The sequence below is a fragment of the Brassica napus genome, chromosome C8, assembly GCF_020379485.1.
Source record: "Brassica napus cultivar Da-Ae chromosome C8, Da-Ae, whole genome shotgun sequence".
In the NCBI taxonomy this organism is placed as follows: domain Eukaryota; kingdom Viridiplantae; phylum Streptophyta; class Magnoliopsida; order Brassicales; family Brassicaceae; genus Brassica; species Brassica napus.
The window spans coordinates 7,540,168-7,562,702 of NC_063451.1; the positions used below are offsets into that span (position 1 = coordinate 7,540,168).

General features: G+C 36.2%; 1 protein-coding gene and 2 pseudogenes across 2 annotated transcripts; all 3 read left to right on the forward strand.

The window, feature by feature from the left end:
- The first annotated feature begins 705 nt into the window (after positions 1–705).
- LOC106393702 lies at positions 706–2,596 on the forward strand (annotated as a pseudogene).
- Positions 2,597–2,818: 222 nt separating this feature from the next.
- Positions 2,819–6,827, forward strand: LOC125591618 (annotated as a pseudogene).
- Positions 6,828–15,190: 8,363 nt separating this feature from the next.
- On the forward strand, positions 15,191–19,705 carry LOC111197993. Of its 2 annotated transcripts, none has more exons than XM_022708428.2 (15): positions 15,191–15,385; positions 15,683–15,885; positions 16,050–16,186; positions 16,306–16,404; positions 16,489–16,590; positions 16,728–16,833; positions 16,920–17,289; positions 17,375–17,456; positions 17,537–17,630; positions 17,783–17,879; positions 18,117–18,210; positions 18,574–18,646; positions 18,957–19,130; positions 19,217–19,339; positions 19,432–19,705. In XM_022708428.2, the coding sequence occupies exons 1-15, from the start codon at positions 15,370–15,372 to the stop codon at positions 19,594–19,596; spliced, it is 1,935 nt and encodes a 644-aa protein (XP_022564149.2). In that variant the 5' UTR covers positions 15,191–15,369; the 3' UTR covers positions 19,597–19,705. The 2 variants fall into 2 exon arrangements, with proteins under 2 accessions (XP_022564149.2, XP_022564150.2); XM_022708429.2 differs by lacking the exon at positions 15,191–15,385 and adding an exon at positions 15,391–15,594.
- Positions 19,706–22,535: the final 2,830 nt, after the last annotated feature.

Genomic DNA, 22,535 nt, shown 5'->3' on the forward strand with positions numbered 1-22,535 from the left:
GCGAACTCAAAAGATTAAGAGAAATTCCCTGGGATAGACCTAAAAACGTTTCAGTGACAAATATACACCTTAAAAATAAAAATGACCAAAATAGACTTAAATTTTTTATCAAAAGAAGTAAATATACTCTTATACCCCTAGGGTTAATTAATCTAGACATTAGGGTTTAGAGTTAAGGGGTGAAGTTTAGGGTTTAGGGTTTAAGGTTTAGGGTTTACGGTTTAGAGTTTAAGGTTTAAGGTTTAGAGTTGAGGAGTGTGGTTTTGGGGATATGATTTCAAATTTTAAAAAATAAAAAAAAATTCAAATTTTCAAAATAAAAAATGCTATTTTAGTCATTTTAGTTTTTGAGACCTATTTATGTGACAAAAACTTTAAAATGTCTATTTGAGAGAATTGCCGAGAGATTAATTTTCCTTTTTTCGATCTTTTTTAACAACATCGTTGAATTTCCTTTTCTGAGTGTTAGAAAAGGAAATTATTAATTCAAAATTTCCTTTTTTTCGCATGTGTGTCGAAATCTATAAAAAGAGTCTGAGATCACTACTTCTCATTCACTACAATTTCCTTTTTTGCTCTCTTTCTCAATTTTCCTTACGTTTTTTTCTCTGCAAGCGATTCTGTTTCTAAACCCTAAAAAGCTTTTGCCTTTTTTTTCTTTCTCTGCAAGCGACTCAGTTTCGAAACCCTAAAAAAGCAGCAAAGATGGAAATCATTCAATCAAAGGAAGAAATCTTAAGGTTTCTAGGAGAAGGCTCCTTTGGTTGCGTTAATCTCGTCCGCTACTCCAATCCCAACGACGGGTCTTAGTACCTCTCCGCCGTCAAGAACTCTTACGAAGAAGACTACGCCAATCTCCAAACCGAGTTAGACATCCTGCTCGAACTCAGGGGATATCCCAATATCGTTACGTGTTTCGGAGACTCTCTCGAAGAAAGCTTTAGCAGATCCGGCAAGAAACTCTACAAACTCCAACTCGAGTTTGCTTCTAAAGGTAGTCTAAGCGCTTTCATGGACAATTACGCCGACAGAAAGTTTCCGGAACCGTTGATCAAAGATTTCACGTGGATGATTCTCGAAGGTTGGGTCTCGGTTCACGGCCACAGCTATGCTCACTGCGACATCAAACCAGACAACCTACTCGTGTTTCCTTGTCCGAGTAGTGAAGGTTACGAGATCAAGATTTCCGATTTTGGTAGCGCGTTAGAGGTGGGAGACGTTCCCAAGTTCTGGGAAACTAATATGCCGTGGATGGGGACTCCGTTCTACATGTCTCCGGAATCGGTCCGTGACGGGGTCGCCGAGATGTCTGTAGACTTGTGGTCGGTGGGATGTTTGGTTCTGGAGATGTACACGGGCGTGATTCCATGGGAAGGTGTTAATCTCCATCTTCTAGCTACTCTTCTCTGTTGTGGTGAAGCTACTGAGATTCCAGAGAGTTTACCTTCCGATGCAAAGGACTTTATCCAGACGTGTTTCTCGAGGGAGCCTGAGGAGAGAGGGAGCGCTACTAAGTTGATGTCTCATCCTTTCTTGTCTCGTCCACAAGGAGAAGAAAACAGACGACGAGAAAACAAGAAAGTCGTTTTTGTTGAAGTTGCTCAAGTTGAGAATCAAACGAAGAAGTTCCAACAAGAAACCAACGACAGATGTTGTTGCTGTTTCAGACAAGAAGCCTCTAAAGCTGAGGTTTCTTCCTACAAAGGCCACACAGTTTAAGAGAACTCTGAACAAAATCTTGAGGTTAAAGTTTATGCCTGTGAACAAATCGGCCTACTTCAGATTAGTGTCTGTTCATTATGGTATAGTACGATAGTTTTCTGTTCATTAACGTTTAGTGTGTGTTCATTAACGTTTTTGTCTGTTAACCTTTAGGATCCCAATTTAGTATGTAGTTCTCTGTTCATTAGTATATCTCCGGTTTAGTATGTGTATCTGAGGTCTCAATTCAGTAACGACATGGTATAACTGTTAATAAAGTTCTTTTCAATCTGAATTGCTCACTATACAGAGTTCTTTCCTCTGCAAACTCCAGTCTTAATCTTTTTACTGTGATAAGCAATTGAAAAGCATCTTCTTAACTCTGGGAATCCTAATACAATTTGATGAAAGCTCATTAGCTTAGCATCTTCAACTAAACAAACCAATATCAGAACAAGCTTTACGACCTAACAACACAGTTCCCTTAAGTGGAAAATATATCTTCTTAGGTTTGCTCTGTCGGTAAACTAGAAGTGGATAAACTAGAGCTACTTTGGCTACTCCATTATATCTCTATCTTATGATACATGACAAGTGGATCACTTCAGAGTCATTGCATTTATACTTAGAAGCTACAGAGGTAACTAACATTCCACAAGCTGTGTCTCCAATTGGAAGTCTCTTCCTTTCCAGTTTAAACCATTGTATAAGCAACAACGACATGTGAACCATTGCATCAGCCTTGATGCATCTCTAGCATAGTAGCAATGTATACTAAAAACACGAAAATATTGTAATCATAGCATTGTTTAGGCACAAGAACACAAAAATCCTCTTTACGTGAGAGTATCATACTTGTGAAATGAAATAAAAGTCGTTCTCTGAAACAGCATACTCCCACCCCAAGCCGGAGAGAAAAAGACCCTGGTGAAAGCTAATATTCTTGAACATGGTTAAATCATGCAAGGACTTTGTTTTCATAATGTCTTCATTTCTTGCAGAAGCATTGTCATCTGAGTTCTTGTTGAGCTCATACTTTAACTCATGAATAGTCATAATAGTTCAAATACACAAGAACAGACAATACATAATAAACTAATAATCATTGGAAAAGAATATCCGTGGAGCAAGTCATTACCAATGTTTCATTACCAAGTCATTACCAATGCAGATTATTTGTATGCAAACCTAAAGCAAGCAAAGCAGATTATTTGTCTACAAACTTAAGCTAGGAAGTTTTTATGTCTTTAACCAAATGTAAATTAACCGAAACACCAATTTCATGCAATAAATCCCAAATGTAAATGAAAACCAAAACCAAATCCAAATAATCATTCTCAATGTAGATAAAAGCAAAACACCAAATCAAAATAACAAATCAAACTTCTTCTTCATCTTCATCACTGAGAATGGATTCAAATAATGGTAGTTTCTCTTCATCATCATCAATTTCATCTTCTGAAAATATCAAAAGTTGAAGTTAGCATATATATTTCATGGTACTCTAAATTATATGATAATGTGAATATTTTACCATGTTCATAAGCTTCAAATCCCTTTATCCAGTTCCGAGTACATATCACAGCTTGCACATTCTTTGAAAGTAGACGGCTCCTGTATTTATTAAGGACTCGCGATCCAATGCTAAAAGAAGACTCTGAAGCCACTGTTGTAATAGGAATGCTGAGTAAATCACAAGCCATTCTAACAAATAACCATATCTATGAGTATTATCTTTCCACCACTCGAGAATGTCCATGCTCCGAATATTATTAATATCTTTAAAGGTAGTTCATCAACATAAGCTTCTAGAAGTGTCTTTCCACTCATAACACTACTGACTTTGCGAAACGCAAAGAAATCCTACGAAGGTTTTAAAAAAAGGATCAGAACCGGTTTAAAAAAACAAAAAAAAACAGAATGTTATGAAAAATCAAGAAGCACTCACATCGTACTTCTCAAACGTTTTGTGGAACCGTCTCACGTGGCTCTGTAGAAGGTGAGTTAGTCTTGGATTTTTTGTCTTAAGACTCAAACACTGTACTGAGCTTATCACGCAAGTTCCTCAACTTTGCATCACGTGTACTCATGCCAAGCTTCCCTTAAAAACATTCGACAACTGAAAGCTTGAAACGTGGATCCAAGACTACTGTCACTGCAAAAACACCACTGGCTTCATTCCAATATTTATCAAACTTCTTTTTCATCGGGGAACCATGTCTTTGACAATCTCATCTTCGCATTCCTCATTCATTCGAAGCCAATCATGGATCTTCCAAACCTGATAGAAATACAAGTTTGAAGTCGGATAATTAGAATCAGACATCAAACTTGTGATCACAGAAAAAGGCCCCAAAAAACAGCAGACATTCTCAGCTCTTGTCCATTCCTCAGCTGTGGGCGCCTTTTTCCGGTGTAAAGCTCGTTTCCAACCATTTCAGCCTTCCAAACTCCAATTATGAGCAAAAAGAAACACCTTTGACGATTCGCTAATGAATAAACTCGAAAATATGAAATTCGTGATTATGAAAATGAAAGTTATGAGAGTTTTTTAGATGGAAATGTAGAGGAAATAAAAGGAAATGAAGATTTGTTGGTTTAGAATGAGAAAAAAATGGTTGAAAATTGAATTCTACAGCTTTAAGAGCTCAAAAATAGTGGTTCATGGTGGTTGGAAAATTGATGATGGCATTATTGTAAATAAGAAGAAATAGTTATGGTGTATTTGGTTTTTTGCTAATTTTGAAATTAATAAAAAATCAAATAATAATGACAATTTTGTAAATAATTCAAAAATATTGGGATAATATGAAAAAATTGATGTTGGTTTTAAGTTTGACTTGAAAAAGTGGGTTGGTTTTGAAAAACTCATTTTATTGTTTGTGCTTTCAAATTTGAAAAGTACCTATCTTTTTTATCTTTTAGATTGCAATTTATTTATTTTGAATTAAGAGACTTATATATTATTTACTTCGAAATAGAACTACACTTATTAAACGGTTTATTGTTATGATTAAACTTTAATGAAAAGAAAAGACGAACTCAAAAGAGTTTCCTTTTTTCAATCTTTTGGCGGTGCGTTGAATTTCCTTTTATTTTTTTAACAACATCGTTGAATTTTCTTTTTTGAGTGTCAGAAAAGGAAATTGTTAATTCAAAATTTCATTTTTTTCGCATGTGTGCCGAAATCTATAAAAAGAGTCTGAGATCACTACTTCTCATTCACTACAATTTCTTTTTTTGCTCTCTTCCTCAATTTTCCTTACGTTTTTTTCTCTGCAAGCGATTCTGCTTCTAAACCCTAAAAAGCTTTTGCCTTTTTTTTCTTTCTCTGCAAGCGACTCAGTTTTGAAACCCTAAAAAAGCAGCAAAGATGCAAATCATTCAATCAAAGGAAGAATTCGTAAGGTTTCTAGGAGAAGGCTCCTTTGGTTGCGTTAATCTCGTCCGCTACTCCAATCCCAACGACGGGTCTTCGTACCTCTCCGCCGTCAAGAATCTTCCGAAGAAGACTATGCCAATCTCCAAAGCAAGTTAGACATCCTGCTCGAACTCAGGGGATATCCCAATATCGTTACGTGTTTCGGAGACTCTCTCGAAGAAAGCTTCAGCAGATCCGGGAAGAAACTCTACAAACTCCAACTCGAGTTCGCTTCTGAAGGTAGTCTAAGCGCTTTCATGGACAATTACACCGACAGAAAGTTGCCGGAACCGTTGATCAAAGATTTCACGTGGATGATTCTCGAAGGTTTGGTCTCGGTTCACGGCCACGGCTATGCTCACTGCGACATCAAACCAGACAACCTACTCGTGTTCCCTTGTTCGAGTAGTGAAGGTTACGAGATCAAGATTTCTGATTTCGGTAGCGCGTTAGAGGTGGGAGACGTTCCCAAGTTCTGGGAAACTAATATGCCGTGGATGGGGACTCCGTTCTACATGTCTCTGGAGTCGGTCCGTGACGGGGTCGCCGAGATGTCTGTAGACTTGTGGTCGGTGGGATGTTTGGTTCTGGAGATGTACACGGGCGTGATTCCATGGGAAGGAGTTAATCTCCATCTTCTAGCTACTCTTCTCTGTTGTGGTGAAGCTCCTGAGATCCCAGAGAGTTTACCTTCCGATGCAAAGGACTTTAACCAGACGTGTTTCTCGAGGGAACCTGAGGAGAGAGGGAGCGCTACTGAGTTGATGTCTCATCCTTTCTTGTCTCGTCCACAAGGAGAAGAAAACAGAGGACGAGAAAACAAGAAACTCGTTTTTGTTGAAGTTGCTCAAGTTGAGAATCAAACGAAGAAGTTCCAACAAGAAACCAACGACAGATGCTGTTGCTGTTTCAGACAAGAAGCCTCTGAAGTTGATGTTTTTTTCCTACAAAGGCCACACAGTTTAAGAGAACTCTGAACAAAGTATTGAGGTTGAAGTTTATTCCTGTGAACAAATCGGCCTACTTCAGATTAGTGTATGTTCATTAACGTTTTTTTCCATTAACGTTTAGGATCCCAATTTAATATGTAGTATCTGAGGTTTCAAATCAGTAACGACATGGTATAACTGTTTATTAAAAATCTTTTCAATCTAGCTTTCATCTTAAACTAAACAAACCAATATCAGAACAAGCTTTACGACCTAGCAACACAGCCCCCTTAATTGGAAAATATCTTCTTAGGTTTGCTTTGTCATATATGTTTCTTTCATATGCAGAATATATAGAGCCATGTTTCTTTCGATATGTACCTTTGAGCAACACCTCGGTGAAGCTGTTTTCATGAGATGTTATTCAAACTCTTTCCACTTTCCAGATATAGAACATAAAGGTGCTACATGTTGAGGAATGCCTTGTTGAGATGAGATCAATATATGGGAAGAGAAAGACATGAGGAGTTGAATATGATGAAGAGGTCGTACATGGCGTAGTAATACTAGTTACCCGTGTAACTTCCAAGGGTTAAACCAAAGTTACCCTAGTTATCCTAGTATACTAGTTATACTAGTTACCCATGTAACTTTGGATGAAGAAGAGAAGCCCTATTCCTTTTGCTAAGGCATCAGACCGTTGCAAGGGAAGAGGAGGCACGTGTGACAAGCTGGAGAAGAGCTGGATAAAGCAAAAGGAGTTTTATGCACAAGGAAGAAGTTCATTGGATGGTTTGAATTAAAGCAAACCTTATCTCTTGTAATAGTGACTCTTTATGAAATCTTCATCCTAGTATTGCCTCCTCATATATATTGTAAACTCTGATCAGATTAATAATTAAGAAGTTTGAGATTATCTCTCTAGACTCTCTCTCTTGTTCATGATGATTCTTAAATACTTCTAAACATGATTACTACCTAATCTCTCTACAAATCTCCCATTAATCTTCTCTAATCTTCCTTTAATCTCTCAATACCTACTCCATTCTCTAAAATCATATGGTATCAGAGCCAGGTTGGCTTTGGTATTGAGAAACCTCGTTCCATTTCTTTCTTTCTCTAGCTCTTGTGTTCTTGTGTTCTTGCTCTTGTGTTCTTGAGTGTTCCGTGAAGCTGTGTGATAAAGTTGAGTCCTGTGGTGCTGTGCTTTGAGTTCGTGTGTTCTTTAAGTCTGATACTGTGTGTTCTTCAGCTGAGTTGCAAGTTTGAAGCTTTCTGGTCATTTCTGGTTCAAGCAAGAGAAGATGGAGGGAAACAACTTCAGCAAGCTAGTTACTGTCCAGGTTGCGTTGAAAGGTGGTTCAAACTACCTCTTGTGGTCTCGATTGGTGAAGACTGCTATTGGAAGGCTAGGGCTGTGGAGCTACATCACTGATGATGGTCCGAAGCCAGTGGCCAACAATACTGAAGAAGGTGAAGAGGAAAAGACTCTCACCAAAGCTGAAGCAAAGAAGTGGGTGCAAGAAGACTTGATGGTGCTCTCCGTGCTGCAAGGATATCTTGATGTCCCTCTTCTTGAAGCTTACAGCTACTGTGAGACTCCCAAACACTTGTGGGAGACCCTCTTAAAGACGTTTGGAAACGTCTCCAACATCAGTCGTGTGTTTGAGCTGAAGAGAGCCATTAACTCCATGAAGCAAGATGGATGAGAGCTCACCAAACACATGGGAAAGTTTGGATCATTATGGTCTGAACTTGAAAGTCTAAGACCTGACACCACTGATCAAGCAGCTCTTATGGAAAGAAGAGAACAAGATCAAGTGTTTGGGTTGTCATCAAAACACATCTTGAGATCCTTGCTACAAGGATGTCATCAAACACATCTTGAGATCGCCTAACCTACCATCCATGGAGGAAGTATGCGCGCAACTTCAGAAGGATGTGGGATCTCTTGGCCTGTTTGGAGGCAAGGGTGAGCTCACTATGGCTCATCAAGCTGAAGGAATGCAAGCAAACAAGGCTGCATACAGAAGCTCAGGAAGGAAGTATGAAAAGTATGAGGGAAGCTGTGAGCATTGCAAGAGAACCGGTCACAAGAAGAGTGAGTGTTGGATCCTACATCCTCAGCTCAGGCCACGTGGGTCCAACAGGGATAGGGAAGCAAAGGCTCATCTTTCTGCTGAAGCAAATGGTGCTGGTTCATCCGGAGCTAGCTCAGGCGCTAAGGTGGGTGAAAGTGAAGGTAGAGCCTTGGCATCTCATCAACTAATTGGAAAGGGTATGGATCATGAGGTATTCAAGAGAGCTGACCTTGAAACCTTCTTCAAAGCTCTTAAGGAGTCTGGTAACACTCTTGGAAACACCCTTCATACTCATATGATGCTCATACATTGCCTAGTACTACTGATAAGTTACTAGACATTGTTAAAAGCTCTTACACTACTGCTAGTAATCCTAGTAATACTGATAAGTTACTAGACATGTTTAAAAGAGTTTACACTGCTACTAGTGAGCCGAGTATAAATAGTAAGATATTAGGATTACTAGGAAACCTGATAAAACAAAATGAACCATCAAGGACTGAGATTACTAGAAACATGCATAAACCTTTGATCATTGATTCTGGTGCATCTCATCATATGATTAGTGATAATAACCTGATTAAAGACATAGAACCAGCTCATGGAAATGTTATGATTGCTAATGGAGATAAAATTCCTATTAGAGGAATTGGTAAACTGAAATTGTTTGATAAGGACTCTAAAGCATTTTTCATGCCTGAATTTACTTCTAATCTTTTATCTGTCAAAAGATGCACCACTGATCTTCAATACAATGTTATTTTTAGTCCTGATGATGTTAAGTTTCAGGATATTAAGAGCAGTAAGTTGATTGGGCAAAGAGCAACCAAAGGAGACCTTTATATGCTTGAAGATCTTAGTCCCATCTCTAGTTCTTGCTTCTCATTTAGTTCTGTTTCTAACTTAAGTAAAGATGCATTGTGGCATGCTAGACTTGGACATCCACATGTTAGGGCTTTAAGCATTATATTACCAGGTGTCATGTTTAAAAATAATGATTGTGAGGCATTTATTTTGGGCAAACATTGTAGGACTGTGTTTCAAAGATCATCCACTATTTATGAGAATTGCTTTGATTTGATTCACTCTGATGTTTGGACTGCATCGTGTTTATCTAGGGATGATTATAAGTATTATGTCACATTCATTGATGAAAAATCCAAATACACATGGTTAACACTCATTAAAACAAAAGATAGGGTTCCTGATGCATTTAAAAAATTTCAAAGCTATGTTACTAACCATTATCATGCCAAGATTAAGATTTTCAGCCCAGATAATGGTGGGGAATACATAGGCCACACATTAAAAGATCACCTAGCTCAACATGGGATTCTACATCAGACTAGCTGTCCTTACACTCCACAACAGAATGGAGTTGCTGAAAGGAAGAACAGACACCTCATGGAAGTGGCCCGTTCAATGATGTTCCACAAGAGTGTCCCTAAGAGATTTTGGAATGATGCTGTGATGACTGCTTGCTATCTGATCAACAGAATACCAACAAGAATCCTAGAGGATCAGTCTCCATTTGAGGTACTCAACAAGAGTCGACCAGTTCTAGATCACTTGAGGACATTTGGGTGTGTGTGCTATGTACTGGTGCCATGAGAGATGAGAAACAAACTTGAAGCAAAGAGCACCAAAGCTATGCTTATTGGATATTCCGCATCTCAAAAGGGATACAAGTGCTTTGATCCCACTGCTAGAAGAGTCTTGGTGTCTAGGGATGTGAAATTCATGGAAGATAAAGGGTATTATGAAGAGAAGAATTGGGAGGAGCTTGAAGAACTTTCTCAACCATCAGATAGAGCTGCTAGTTTGAGAAACATACTAGAAGAACTCGGTATTGGCGTGTCCCAGGATCAGAGCAGGCGTGAAGAGCCAACTCAAGTGGCCGCTAAAGAACCATCCCACTTTGAACATGAGGGGGGGGGAGAATCTGAAGCTGAAGGGTTAAAAGATCAAGGCTCAGAAGAAGCTGGAGGTCTAGAAGATCAAGGCTCAGATTCTCCTGTCCAAAGTGGAGATGAATTAGTAAGAGAAGTTCAGAATGAAGGTCAGGAAGCTGGAGAAGAAATCCAGATACAAGAGGAAGTTGTTGAGGAACAAGTAGAAGTTCCTTTGAGAAGAAGCACACATGTAAGGAGGGATGCTTCCGAGTTGGCAAACACGAGAAACTGGGTAAACACGAGAGTGTTATACAATGCCCAGGCTGTGGAACATCCTTCCCAAGCTGTGTGCTCCTTTGCTGAGTTTCCGGAAGAGCACTACTCCTTTATGGTAAGCTTAGATGAAAGCTATGTGCCAAGAAGCTATGAAGAAGCAATGTTGATTCAAGAGTGGAGGGATTCAGTCAATGATGAGGCTGATGCCGTGATTAGAAATGATACATGGTATGAGAGTGAGTTGCCTAAGGGGAAGAAAGTTGTGCCATGCAAGTGGATCTTCACCATCAAGTATTTACCTAATGGGAAGATTGATAGGCGTAAGACAAGGCTGGTAGTAAGAGGTTTCACACAAACCTATGGAGAGGATTACATTGATACTTTTGCACCTGTTGCAAAGCTCCATACCATTAGAATTGTACTATCAGTTGCAACCAACTTTGGGTGGGATCTTTGGCAAATGGATGTGAAGAATGCTTTTCTCCAAGGAGAGCTAGAAGATGAAGTCTATATGCTACCACCTCCGGGTCTTGAAGGAATGGTGAAGCCAGGAAATGTTCTTAGACTGAAGAAAGTCATCTATGGATTGAAACAATCACCTAGAGCATGGTACAATAAGCTAAGCACAACACTGAATGGTAGAGGCTTCAGGAAGTCCGAGCTTGATCACACTCTCTTTACTCTCAATACTCCCTCAGGCATCATTGTTTTGCTTGTGTATGTGGATGACATCATCATAACAGGCAGTGATAAGGAAGGAATCCGAGCCACCAAGGAGTTTCTGAAATCAGTATTTGATATAAAGGATTTGGGAGAGATGAAGTACTTTCTTGGGATTGAGATGTGCAGATCCAAGGAAGGGTTGTTTATTTCTCAAAGGAAGTATGCATTGGATCTCTTGAAGGATACTGGTGTGTATGGAGGAAGAACAGCCAAGATGCCCATGGAGGATGGGTACAAGGTTCCACGTGAGGGGGAGATTGAAGACAGCAAGTTGTTCCATGATCCAAAGCTGTATAGGAAGCTTGTGGGGAAGCTGATATACTTGACCATCACTAGGCCAGACATTTGTTTTGCTGTGAATCAAGTGAGCCAGCATATGCAAGCTCCAAAAGAGCATCACTGGCGCATGGTGGAGAGGGTTCTCATGTACCTGAATGGAACTCAAGGGCTTGGTATATGGATGAGCTGCAATAAAAGCACTGAAGTTGTGGGTTATTGTGATGCTGATTGGGCAGGTGATAGAGCAGACAGAAGGTCTAAAACAGGCTACTACACTTTCATTGGAGGAAACATGGTTACTTGGAAGAGTAAGAAGCTGAAGGTTGTATCATTCTCTAGTGCTGAAGCTGAGTATAGAGCTATGCTAAAGCTTACCAACGAGTTGGTATGGATCAAAGGGATTCTTAGGCACTTGGAGATTGAGCAAGCAACACCAATGACTATGCATTGTGACAATCAGGCGGCTATTCACATTGCTACAAACTCAGTTTTTCATGAGAGGACAAAGCACATTGAAGTAGATTGCCACAAGGTGAGGCAGATGATAGTCTTGGGAGTGATCTTGCCATGTTATACAAGAAGTGAAGATCAGTTGGCAGATGTGTTCACCAAGGCAGCAAGACAAAAGACTATGGAGTCCATCCACATCAGATTGGGACTCATAGATCTTGGGAAGAGAAGGAGCTGATCCCCTAAGTCATGAGGTCTTTACTCTTTTTCCCTCATCAAGGTTTTGTCCCAATGGGTTTTCCTTGGTGAGGTTTTTAATGAGGAAGATCTCATGGCTATCCAAGCTTAGACTTTCACAAAGCTAAGCTTGAGGGGGAGTGTTGAGATGAGATCAATATATGGGAAGAGAAAAACATGAGGAGTTGAGTATGATGAAGAGGCCGTACATGGCGTAGTAATACTAGTTACCCGTGTAACTTCCAACGGTTAAACCAAAGTTACCCTAGTTATCCTAGTATACTAGTTATACTAGTTACCCAGGTAACTTTGGATGAAGAAGAGAAGCCCTATTCCCTTTGCTAAGGCATCAGACCGTACATGGCGTAGTAATACTAGTTACCCTTGCAACGGTCTGATGCCTTAGCAAAGGGAAGATAAGGCACGTGTGACAGGCTGAAGAAGAGCTGGATAAAGCAAAATGAGCTTTATGCACAAGGAAGAAGCTCATTGGATGGCTTGAATTAAAGCAAACCTTATCTCTTGTAATAGTGTCTCTTTATGAAACCCTCATCCTAGTGTTTCCTCCTTATATATATTGTAAACTCTGATCAGATTAATAATTAAGAAGTTTGGGATTATCTCTCTAGACTCTCTCTCTTGTTCATGATGATTCTTAAATACTTCTAAACATGATTACTACCTAATCTTTCTACAAATCTCCCATTAATCTTCTCTAATCTTCCTTTAATCTCTCAATACCTACTCTATTCCTTAAAATCATATGCCTTTGGCTAACACAGCAAGTCCTGAGACTACCAAAAGATCACAGATCCAATGAAAATAATTCTACTTTGACTACTCCATTATGTCTCGATGTTATGAATCGTGACAAGTGGATCACTTCAGAGTCATTGCATTGATACTTAACAGCTTCAGAGGTAACTAACGTTTCACAAGCTGCGTCTCCAACTGGAAGTCTCTTCCTTTCCAGTTTGAACCATTGTATAAGCAACAACGACATGTGAACCATTGCATCAGCCTTGATCCATCTCTAGCATAGTAGCAATGTATACTAAAAACACGAAAATATTGTAATCATAGCATTGTTTAGGCACAAGAACACAAAAATCCTCTTTAGGTGAGAGTATCATACTTGTGAATGAAATCAAAGTCGCTATTCCGGAAGCAAATTTATCAACAGAGAATACACAATTGAATCTTGGTACATCAAATATCTTAAGTAAATGTAACATGACTATGCATGTATGTATGCGTGGGTCTGAGCCGGCACTTACCCATGGCAACATGGGCATTTGCCATGGGTCCATGCGTCTATAATTTTTGTGTGTGTTGTTTTAGAGTTCCATTCAATCCGTAAAAATTATCAAAAAAATTCATAATTAAGTAAATTGAATTTACTTATTAAAAACAAAACAATAAAAATCTATATTTTCACCATTAATTTTGGAGATACTTTTTTTATCTGTCTCAGATCTTAGAGCTCAAATTAAAAGAAATATAGAAAAGAAAAATATAGAAAATATTTATAAAAAGGTTTATATTTCGTGTTTCGCCAAGGCATATTATATTAGTTAAGACGGCACTGTGGGTGATATCTAGTTCTACAAGATACAATGCAATGAAGTGAAGAAGACACTCTTAAAGTGTATTTAGTGCAACAAAATAGTTAACAGAGATGCATATTATACATTCTAAAATCTTATATATTAAAACAGAAATCAGAACCTTGATTCATATGTGATTTTTTAAAAAATAGACCCTCGCGGGAAATAAATTATCATTCATTTATTACTAATAATATGAATTAATAATATATCATTCCTAATATAATATCGACTCCTAAAAACCTGGATTCGTTAACAAACTCACCTTGATTCATGTGTGATATTTTTATTTGGATCATCATTTAAATTTTTTATTAAATTTATTTCCTTACTGCTAATATATAATCTTTTAACTACTTAAATCATAATATAATTTGATATCTTTTAATTTGAAATATAAATATATATATATATATATATTTAATGTTTTTAACAAATGTGTTGAAAAACATTATAACAATATTTTAATTATCAAAAATTGTATATAAATATTTTCACTAATTTTGTAATTAGTAATGAAATTAATGTTATTATACATTAATATATATATATATATATATACTCAGTTATCTTTTATAAACATTATATTTAACTAATTTTACTATTTTATAGTTATATGTATCATTTTAAAATAAAACATTTTATTTAACTAAATATGATAAAAAATATTTTAAACTGATAAATTAAAATATTTTATTTTCACAAACATTAAAAATTTATGCTAGAAATATAATATGTTGGTAGAACGGGTTAACATTAGTAAATTAGATAATTCATGTATAAAATTAACTTATCTTAAATTTTATATATATATATATATATTATCTTAAATGAATAAACATAAAAAATATTGATAAAGAAAATCTAGCGCTTTGAATTACGGATCATGATCATAGTAATTGAATAAAAAATAATTTTAAAATATATATAATAAAAAATACCAAATATATGTGATGATTTGAAATAATCAATTAACTTACATCATGAAAACTATTAAATTGTTATATTTAAAATAATTATATATAAATATTTAAATATATAAGTAACTTAAAAATATATTCTAATTATGTAAAATATATATAAACATGAAAATTAATACCCGCACGGTTGTGCGGATCCAATCTAGTTACATATTAAAATTGGAGCAGTCCAGCGGTTAAGCGACAGTGATGATTTATATGCAAACCTGTGTTCGATTTTAAATTGATGTGGGTTTTATTTCCGTTACAAAATAGATTCCAAATTACATGTCAGTTGTTGATATATAGAACAAAAGAACGGGATCAGAGACAAGATAACTGAATAAAGAGAAGATCCACTTCATTATCTTAATCTGATCTAGAGATGGATAATCAATCCCCTAAAAGTTTTTTATTTCCAAACAACCAAAATAAAAATAACCTAAAATAGTAAAAAAAAAAAGACAACTCTAGTGGACCAAAAAATGCTCTCTTCTCTCAGAATTTTTTTTTTTTTTTTTTCTGTTCTAATCTTTGGACAATAAAAGTAATATTAAAATGCCAATTTAACAAAAAAAAGTTTTGTGGGTGGATTAGATGGAAAATATATTATTTTGTGTAATCTTTTTCTTTTTTGTGTAATCATTATTGCAAAAATCCTAGAATACTGCAAAAGGAAAGAAAGGACTTGAGAAGAGGGAGGGAGTTAAAGGTGCTTTTCGGGCACAGAGTAAACAAAAGCGGGGACGTTACTTACGTGTTAAAAGCTTCAGGAAATCTCCAACAACGCGATCCTCTCTTCTCTTCTCCTCGAATGGACAGCAACAATGGTACGATTCAATTCGCTCTTCTTTACTTTACCCCCCAAATCTCTCTCTCTCTCTCTCTCTCTCTCTCTTCATTTTTTCTCGAGTTCCTTCGTTGCTTGCTCCGTCTGCGATTAGATAAATTGATTGAGAAACGAATTTGGGAAGTCAATTTTACACAAGTTTGCTTCTAATTAACTCTTATCTAAGAAGAAGATTAAGTGGAAAATTAGGTTTCAGTATCTTTATCTTCTTCTTTGAAATTAGCTTTTACAAATCAATAAAGGAAGGTAGACTGTTGATGGTAACAAATTTTTGTAGGGACTCAAGAGATGAGTGTGCCTGTAGAAGGGGTTGCTGGTGGAGGCACAGCTTACGGGTTTAACGACGGTGGTCTTAATTCAGAACCTCTTAAACAATCTACGGACCCCACAGAGGTTCCTACTTCTGATTTGGTTCACGTCTGGTGTATGCCCAATACTGTTAACGTCGGTTCCCAAGAAACGCCTCGACCTCTAGAAACTGTAACCCTTCTTCTTATACACTTGCGATCTAAAATAATTAAAAAAACAAGTGTTCTGTTGCATTGTTAGTTAGGAAGTTGATTTATAAAGGTTATCAAATACGGTAGACCTATTATTAATGAATCAATTCTAGTTTACCTTTCTTGTGGTTTGTGTTTCTACAGATAAACCTTTTGGCCGCTAGAAACGAGAGAGAAAGTTTTCAGATTGCCATGCGTCCCAAAGTTTCTTGGGCTGGTTCTACCCCTTCCGGGAGTGTTCAGGTTCAGTGCAGTGACTTATGCTCTTCAGCTGGGGACAGGTGCGTGAGCCTTTGCTACCTTCCCTTTTCTCCAAACAGCGGCTTAAGAAACCGAACGTTTGAGATGGATTCTTCCCTTCTGATCTCTATATGATTGTTTTCTTCCTTTCAATTCACAGATTGGTTGTTGGCCAGTCTCTAAAGTTGCGGCGAGTGGTGCCTGTCTTAGGTGTTCCTGACGCTCTGGTGCCTCTTACTCAACTTAGCTTACTTCCAGGGTACTACCCACTCGCTAATCTTATTTCTTACTTCTGTCTTAATTCGTTAAAGACTGATATAATCTCGGATGTTCCATATTGTAGAGAAACAAGTGTGATTTGGGTCTCAATAGACGTTCCTAATGGGCAGCCTCCTGGTCAATATGAAGGAGAGATTACTGTTTCTGCAATGAAGACGGATGGAGGGTGAGACTCCCCTCTGTATTTCTTTTCTTTTATAGGATGCTCACAGATCTGCTTGCTGTCATTGTGTCATGTAAAAATGAGAAGTTGTTTCTCCTGGATTTTATACGCTGATGCCCAAATTTTGTGGTTGGTTACAGCTGTTCTGATAACTTGGGAAAGCATGAGAAGGATCAGCTATGTGTGGAACTTAAGAACTGTCTGGATATTATGGAACCGATAGAAGGAAAACCCATGGACGAAGTGGTAATTTTCAGTTTGCTTCTGTTTTGTTGAGCTCGTCCCCTTAGATAAATATTTTACTTGTCAGTAATCTGCAGCTTGTCTTTTAGGTAGAAAGAATAAAATGTGCAAGTTCGTCATTAAGAAGAATTCTCTTCTCTCCATCATTCGCGGAGTTCATTTCTACAAATGGATCCTCTGATATGATGGAAGAAGATGCTGTGTCAAACCTTGCAGTGCGTATTAAGCTAAGATTGACAGTTTGGGAATTTATTATTCCAGTGACTCCATCACTCCCCGCTGTCATCGGCGTCTCTGATACTGTAATCGAGGATCGTTTTGGTGTTGAACATGGAAGTGAAAAGTGGTACGAGAAACTGGATCTTCATTTCAAGTGGCTTCTTCAGTATCGTATCAGTCCATACTTCTGCAAATGGGGTGAAAATATGCGTGTCTTGACATACACCTCACCATGGCCTGGTATTGCAATTGTTATGCACCATCTAATTATTTTGCTTCAGATTCTAAGTTCACCATTTGCATTCCACTTTTTTTGGTTTCGCAGCCGAGCATCCCAAGTCTGATGAATATTTCTCTGATCCAAGGCTTGCGGCTTATGCAGTACCTTATAGACAAGTTATAGCAGGGTATGCATGTGTTGTCCTAGTCAAACTTCTTATAAGTGTTGTAGGTACCCAAACTATAACTTTTGTTGATGTGCATGCAGGGATGATTCAAGGGAAATTTACCTGCGGAAAGAAGTTGAGATATTGAGGAGTAAACCCCACTGGAATAAAGCTTACTTTTACTTGTGGGATGAGGTATCTTAGTTCCCACTGATTATCAATAGGCCGATGGTGGTGTCTCTTAGCATTTGTGTATCTCATGTTCCACCACAGGTGTAATTGATGTGTTCTTTTAGTTGAGGTTTACTTGTTGACAGCTTTCTTATTACCATTCGAAAATTTGGCAGCCACTGAATATGGATCACTTTCATAACGTTCGCAAGATGGCTAGTGAAATTTACGCCTATGCCCCGGATGCCCGGGTTTTGACTACTTACTACTGTGGTATGATTTCCTTTTTGTGGAACTCAAATGTGCTTATTACTTGTTTGTTTCTCGATTTCTCGATTTTACTTACTTTTTCCCCACTTAATGTGTGTTGTTCAACCCATAATGTTAGGTCATTGTGTAGAGTTAATATTATTTACGCTCTCGTCATGTTGGTCCACTGGTCTCATTACAGCACTTACGGTTATTTTACAATGGTTCAGCTACTCAGAAATTTTATTTATCTATCTGTAGGTCCGGGTGATGCGCCTCTTGCACCAACGCCCTTTGAATCTTTTGTCAAAGTTCCAAATCTGCTTCGACCCCATACTCAGATATACTGCACAAGGTAATTGCGCATGCACCATTTCTCTTAGGTGGCAGTGGTTTGATCATTCAGACAAATTGCCTTCTCTTACATGGGTTTGTGGCTTAATTAGTTGTCAAGATCTTAACCTCACCAATCTATCAATTAATCAAAAAGTAACCTCGTTTTTTTTTTGAGCAAATACATTTTTGTTCTTAAAATTGCCAACCGTATAACTCCGATTACCTATTTGGATAGACATGCATGTGAGTTTATTATATTCATCTATGAGTTAGGATTTTCAGATGCGTTTTAAGGAATATTTAGAGAAATCTGTTTACTACTAGTTAGTCTATCGTTGCCTTAATCCCGCAACTCAGTCTTAAAATATGGTTTAATATTCAGTGAATGGGTGCTTGGTAACCGGGAAGATTTGGTGAAAGATATTGTGGAGGGATTGCAGTTAGAGAATCGTGAGGTAAGCTCTCTCTGATCCTTCGTCTAAACTAGTCTATGTTACTCATTTGTCTAATCAATATGCGTAACTGAATAGAAATCTAATAACCATAATCATCATCATTTTTTAAGTATAGATTTCGGTCAGTTTTTAACCATACGCAAAACAGTTAATTAATTACCATAAGCTCCCAAAAGGTGTACACATGCATATGCATACATTCAAGCATTATCATAATCAACTAAGCCATCTTAATGCTACTCTTGTGTGGTTTATATATGAATGTATTTGCAATGGGAACCATAAAGAGGAATTCTCATGATGGGTGCAGGAATGGTGGACATACATATGCCTTGGACCTACAGATCCTCACCCAAATTGGCACTTAGGGATGCGTGGGACGCAGCACCGTGCAGTGATGTGGCGTGTGTGGAAAGAAGGTGGAACGGGATTCTTGTACTGGGGTGCAAACTGCTATGAGAAGGCAACCGTTCCAAGCGCTGAGGTTCGTCTGACCTATGGTACCTTTTGTAAATGTTTCTTGATTGATTGCTTCAGGAAGTTATATGAAACAACCAAACATATTTATAGGTAAGGTTTAGGCGCGGCCTTCCTCCTGGTGATGGTGTTCTTTACTACCCGGGTGAAGTTTTCTCATCATCCTCAGAGCCAGTTGCTTCACTTAGGCTAGAGCGTCTTCTTAGTGGCTTACAGGTACGGCTGCTTTAAGCTTTTAGTTACCAACCAGAAAGAAAGAAAGAAAGAAGGAAAGAAAGAATTGTGTTCAAATTGATGTAATGGAACAGGATTATGAGTACTTGAAGCTGTACGAGTCAAAATACGGAAGAGAGGAAGCTATGGGTCTATTGGAGAAGACAGGGGTGTACATGGGGCCTGAGCGATACACTTTGGAACATAGACCAATCGATGTATTGCGGGGAGAAGTGTACAACGCATGTAGACCTTCTTAGAGTAATGTTATGAGAACGTTTTTGTATCTACTACCTATATAGAGACGCTCCCTCGATTACGCCTACTTTATAATATAATATATAGAACAAGAATAAAGTCTTAGAAAAATCCAGTTTGTTCCCAAAAAAAATGTTTGCTAAAAAAAAGTGAATTAGTAAAATGTATATAGTAGAAGAAAAATTAAGAATATAGTCATGCATCGATATTTGTAACAATTTGACATCGAAATGAACAATTTTTTCTTTCCTTCGCGTGGCTATTTGTTAATGCAATATGTGAGTACAGAATAATCAATTCATAGCAATAACACAGAGAGATTTATAGCAATAACATATAGAGAGAAAGGCTCGACAGATGTAAAAATTTTGAACTACAGGTGGATATTTCTAACAAACCTTGATACATAGCCGAGAACAAATGTGTATGACTTCTTACATGCGTCAAGACTCTTCTCAATCAAAATAGGTAAATAGTTATCCACAATTTAGGGCGACCATATATACTTCTGTACCTGAGTTATAATGAAGAGAATGATAAAATCATATCAACAATTGATGATGACAACAAGGGATTCACTCATTAGCCATGACCATTCTATTTTATTATTTACATGGCAGATTTGATATATTAATTGAGCATATAATAATATTTTGTACTCCCTCCGTTTTTTTATATAAATCGTTTTAGAGAAACTTTTATGTTCCAAATTATATGACGTTTTCGGTTTTCTATGTAAAATTTATTAACACTTAATGTTATATAACCAATGATAATATACCTTCTATTTTATTATTGGTTGATTTGTGGTTAGGTAAATAGTTAATGATATTTTTGTTTAGAAAATATAAAAAACTAATAATTTTTTAATCTATGTGCACAATTCTAAAACGACTTATATTAAAAAACGGAGGGAATATATCTTTTGACTAGTGTCATACATTGGTATGCATTTTTGCAACTGCTACCTTTTTCATTAAGGAAAAAAATTCATAGTATATTGTTGGTTTTGAGTCTTGAGGTGGCCTGGATAATCGAGTGGAGCAGAGCAACGAAAAATAACAAAGTTTCCTATGAAACAGACTTAGCTATTTTTGCTAAAGAATCTGCTTCTGAGTTACTCGTTTGTAGAAGGTAGATGATAGAGAAATGCTGAAAGTTCCCTCTTGACTTTTAGATTTTGGTTTTTGATTTTGCTGTAGATTTTAGTTTTTCAAAAAACTTGAATGGTGATTCTATATTCTATATTCTGGTTTTTGGTTTTTGGTTTTAAATTTTCTTAAATTTTTTTTTGTATATTATGGAATCTAAAGTTTGATTAGTAATTTATTTAATTTTAAAGTTATTTATTATTTTTAAGAACTTCACTTATAAGTTAATTTCTTTTTAAATAACTTAAAATAAATTATTTTTAAGAACTTCACTTATAATGTTTTCATATTAAATATGTTAAACAAATTATTTTTACTTAACCTAATTGTCTATATTTTAAAGAATTCATTCTTAAAATTTGATTGGATGGTTACTTGTACGTGAATATTGTATAGTACTCTCACTGCGTTTAGCAACCAAGTAGAAAATGTATTTGGTTTATTATTGATCTTTTGAGTATCATTTCTTATATTAATATTTATTAAATAACAGTATTTATAATATAAAACAACATCGTCAAGAAATATAATTTATTTTCATATACATATGTTATTATAATTTTATTGACAAGTTTTTAAAAATGTTCTTAATACAAAATTGCATATGTTATATGATTCTTACTAAACCTTATTTTTATAGTTAATTACCATTTATTTATTTTTCCTATATTAATTCATAAATGTAGCATAAGACCAAACAATCAAATAAAATTATTTTTGTTCATTTTTTGTATATCAAATTTTTTATTTTAATAAAGTTTATAGATTTTAATGGTAAATAGATGCTTTCAGTGTGAACGTAAATGTAAACATATAGCCATGAAATAAGATGAAGAAACTGCTACTAAATTTTTTAAATCTGTAACAAAAGAAAATTTACAAAAGCCATCGTCTGAAATCAAGATTTTGGTTTTTGTTTACAATTTAACAGTTATTTCAAAAACTAGTTTCTCTATTTTTTAGGGAATTAATTTCTTCAAAATCTTGATTGGCTAATAAAGTAGATTTTGAGACTTTATCCCAATCATCCTATTTATTTGAAACTTTATCAAAATACATGATATTTTACCCAAATTATCCGAACTACCTGATAAAACCGAACCGGAATTAGAATAACCAAATTTTCTGGGTATTTTTCCGGCTCTTAGTTTTACTATCCGAAGAGAACCAAACCTGAAACTATTCGAACTGAACCAAACCTGAAACTATCTGAACCATACCCGAACTGAAAATAGTCATGTAGTAAATGGATCCTCCAGAACCCTATCCGAACTACTGTATACCCTACCTATATCCGAAATGCCCATGCGTAGTTTTGATTGTGTAATGTTTGCAATATAATCATAAATTTTAAGACATGTTTTTTGTTAAAACATTATATGTTGCAGTATAGTCTTATACAAACGAATTTGCATCTGTATAATATTAAATGTATACAATTTACGTAATTTTAATGTGAGACCAGAAAAAATGTTTTAGAAACCGTTTATAATAACGGAAATCTAAAGAATTTGGAAAACCTAATTTTCCTAAATAATAAATAATTGATTTTCAAATAATTAGCTTATTATATTTTTCTTATTTATATCTATAGCAAACTATTGTTTGAATTTTTTTTTATCGTACGGTTACCACATTTTAATTATATTTTTGCTGATGCATTAGTTTATAATTATTGTATCTCAATTTTAATTACAGTTAAATCACAATGAATGAGCTAACAATGCTAAATTTTGTAGGCCAGTTACGCTAGCTCAATGAATTTTCATTATTTAATTTAAAATCAGTTT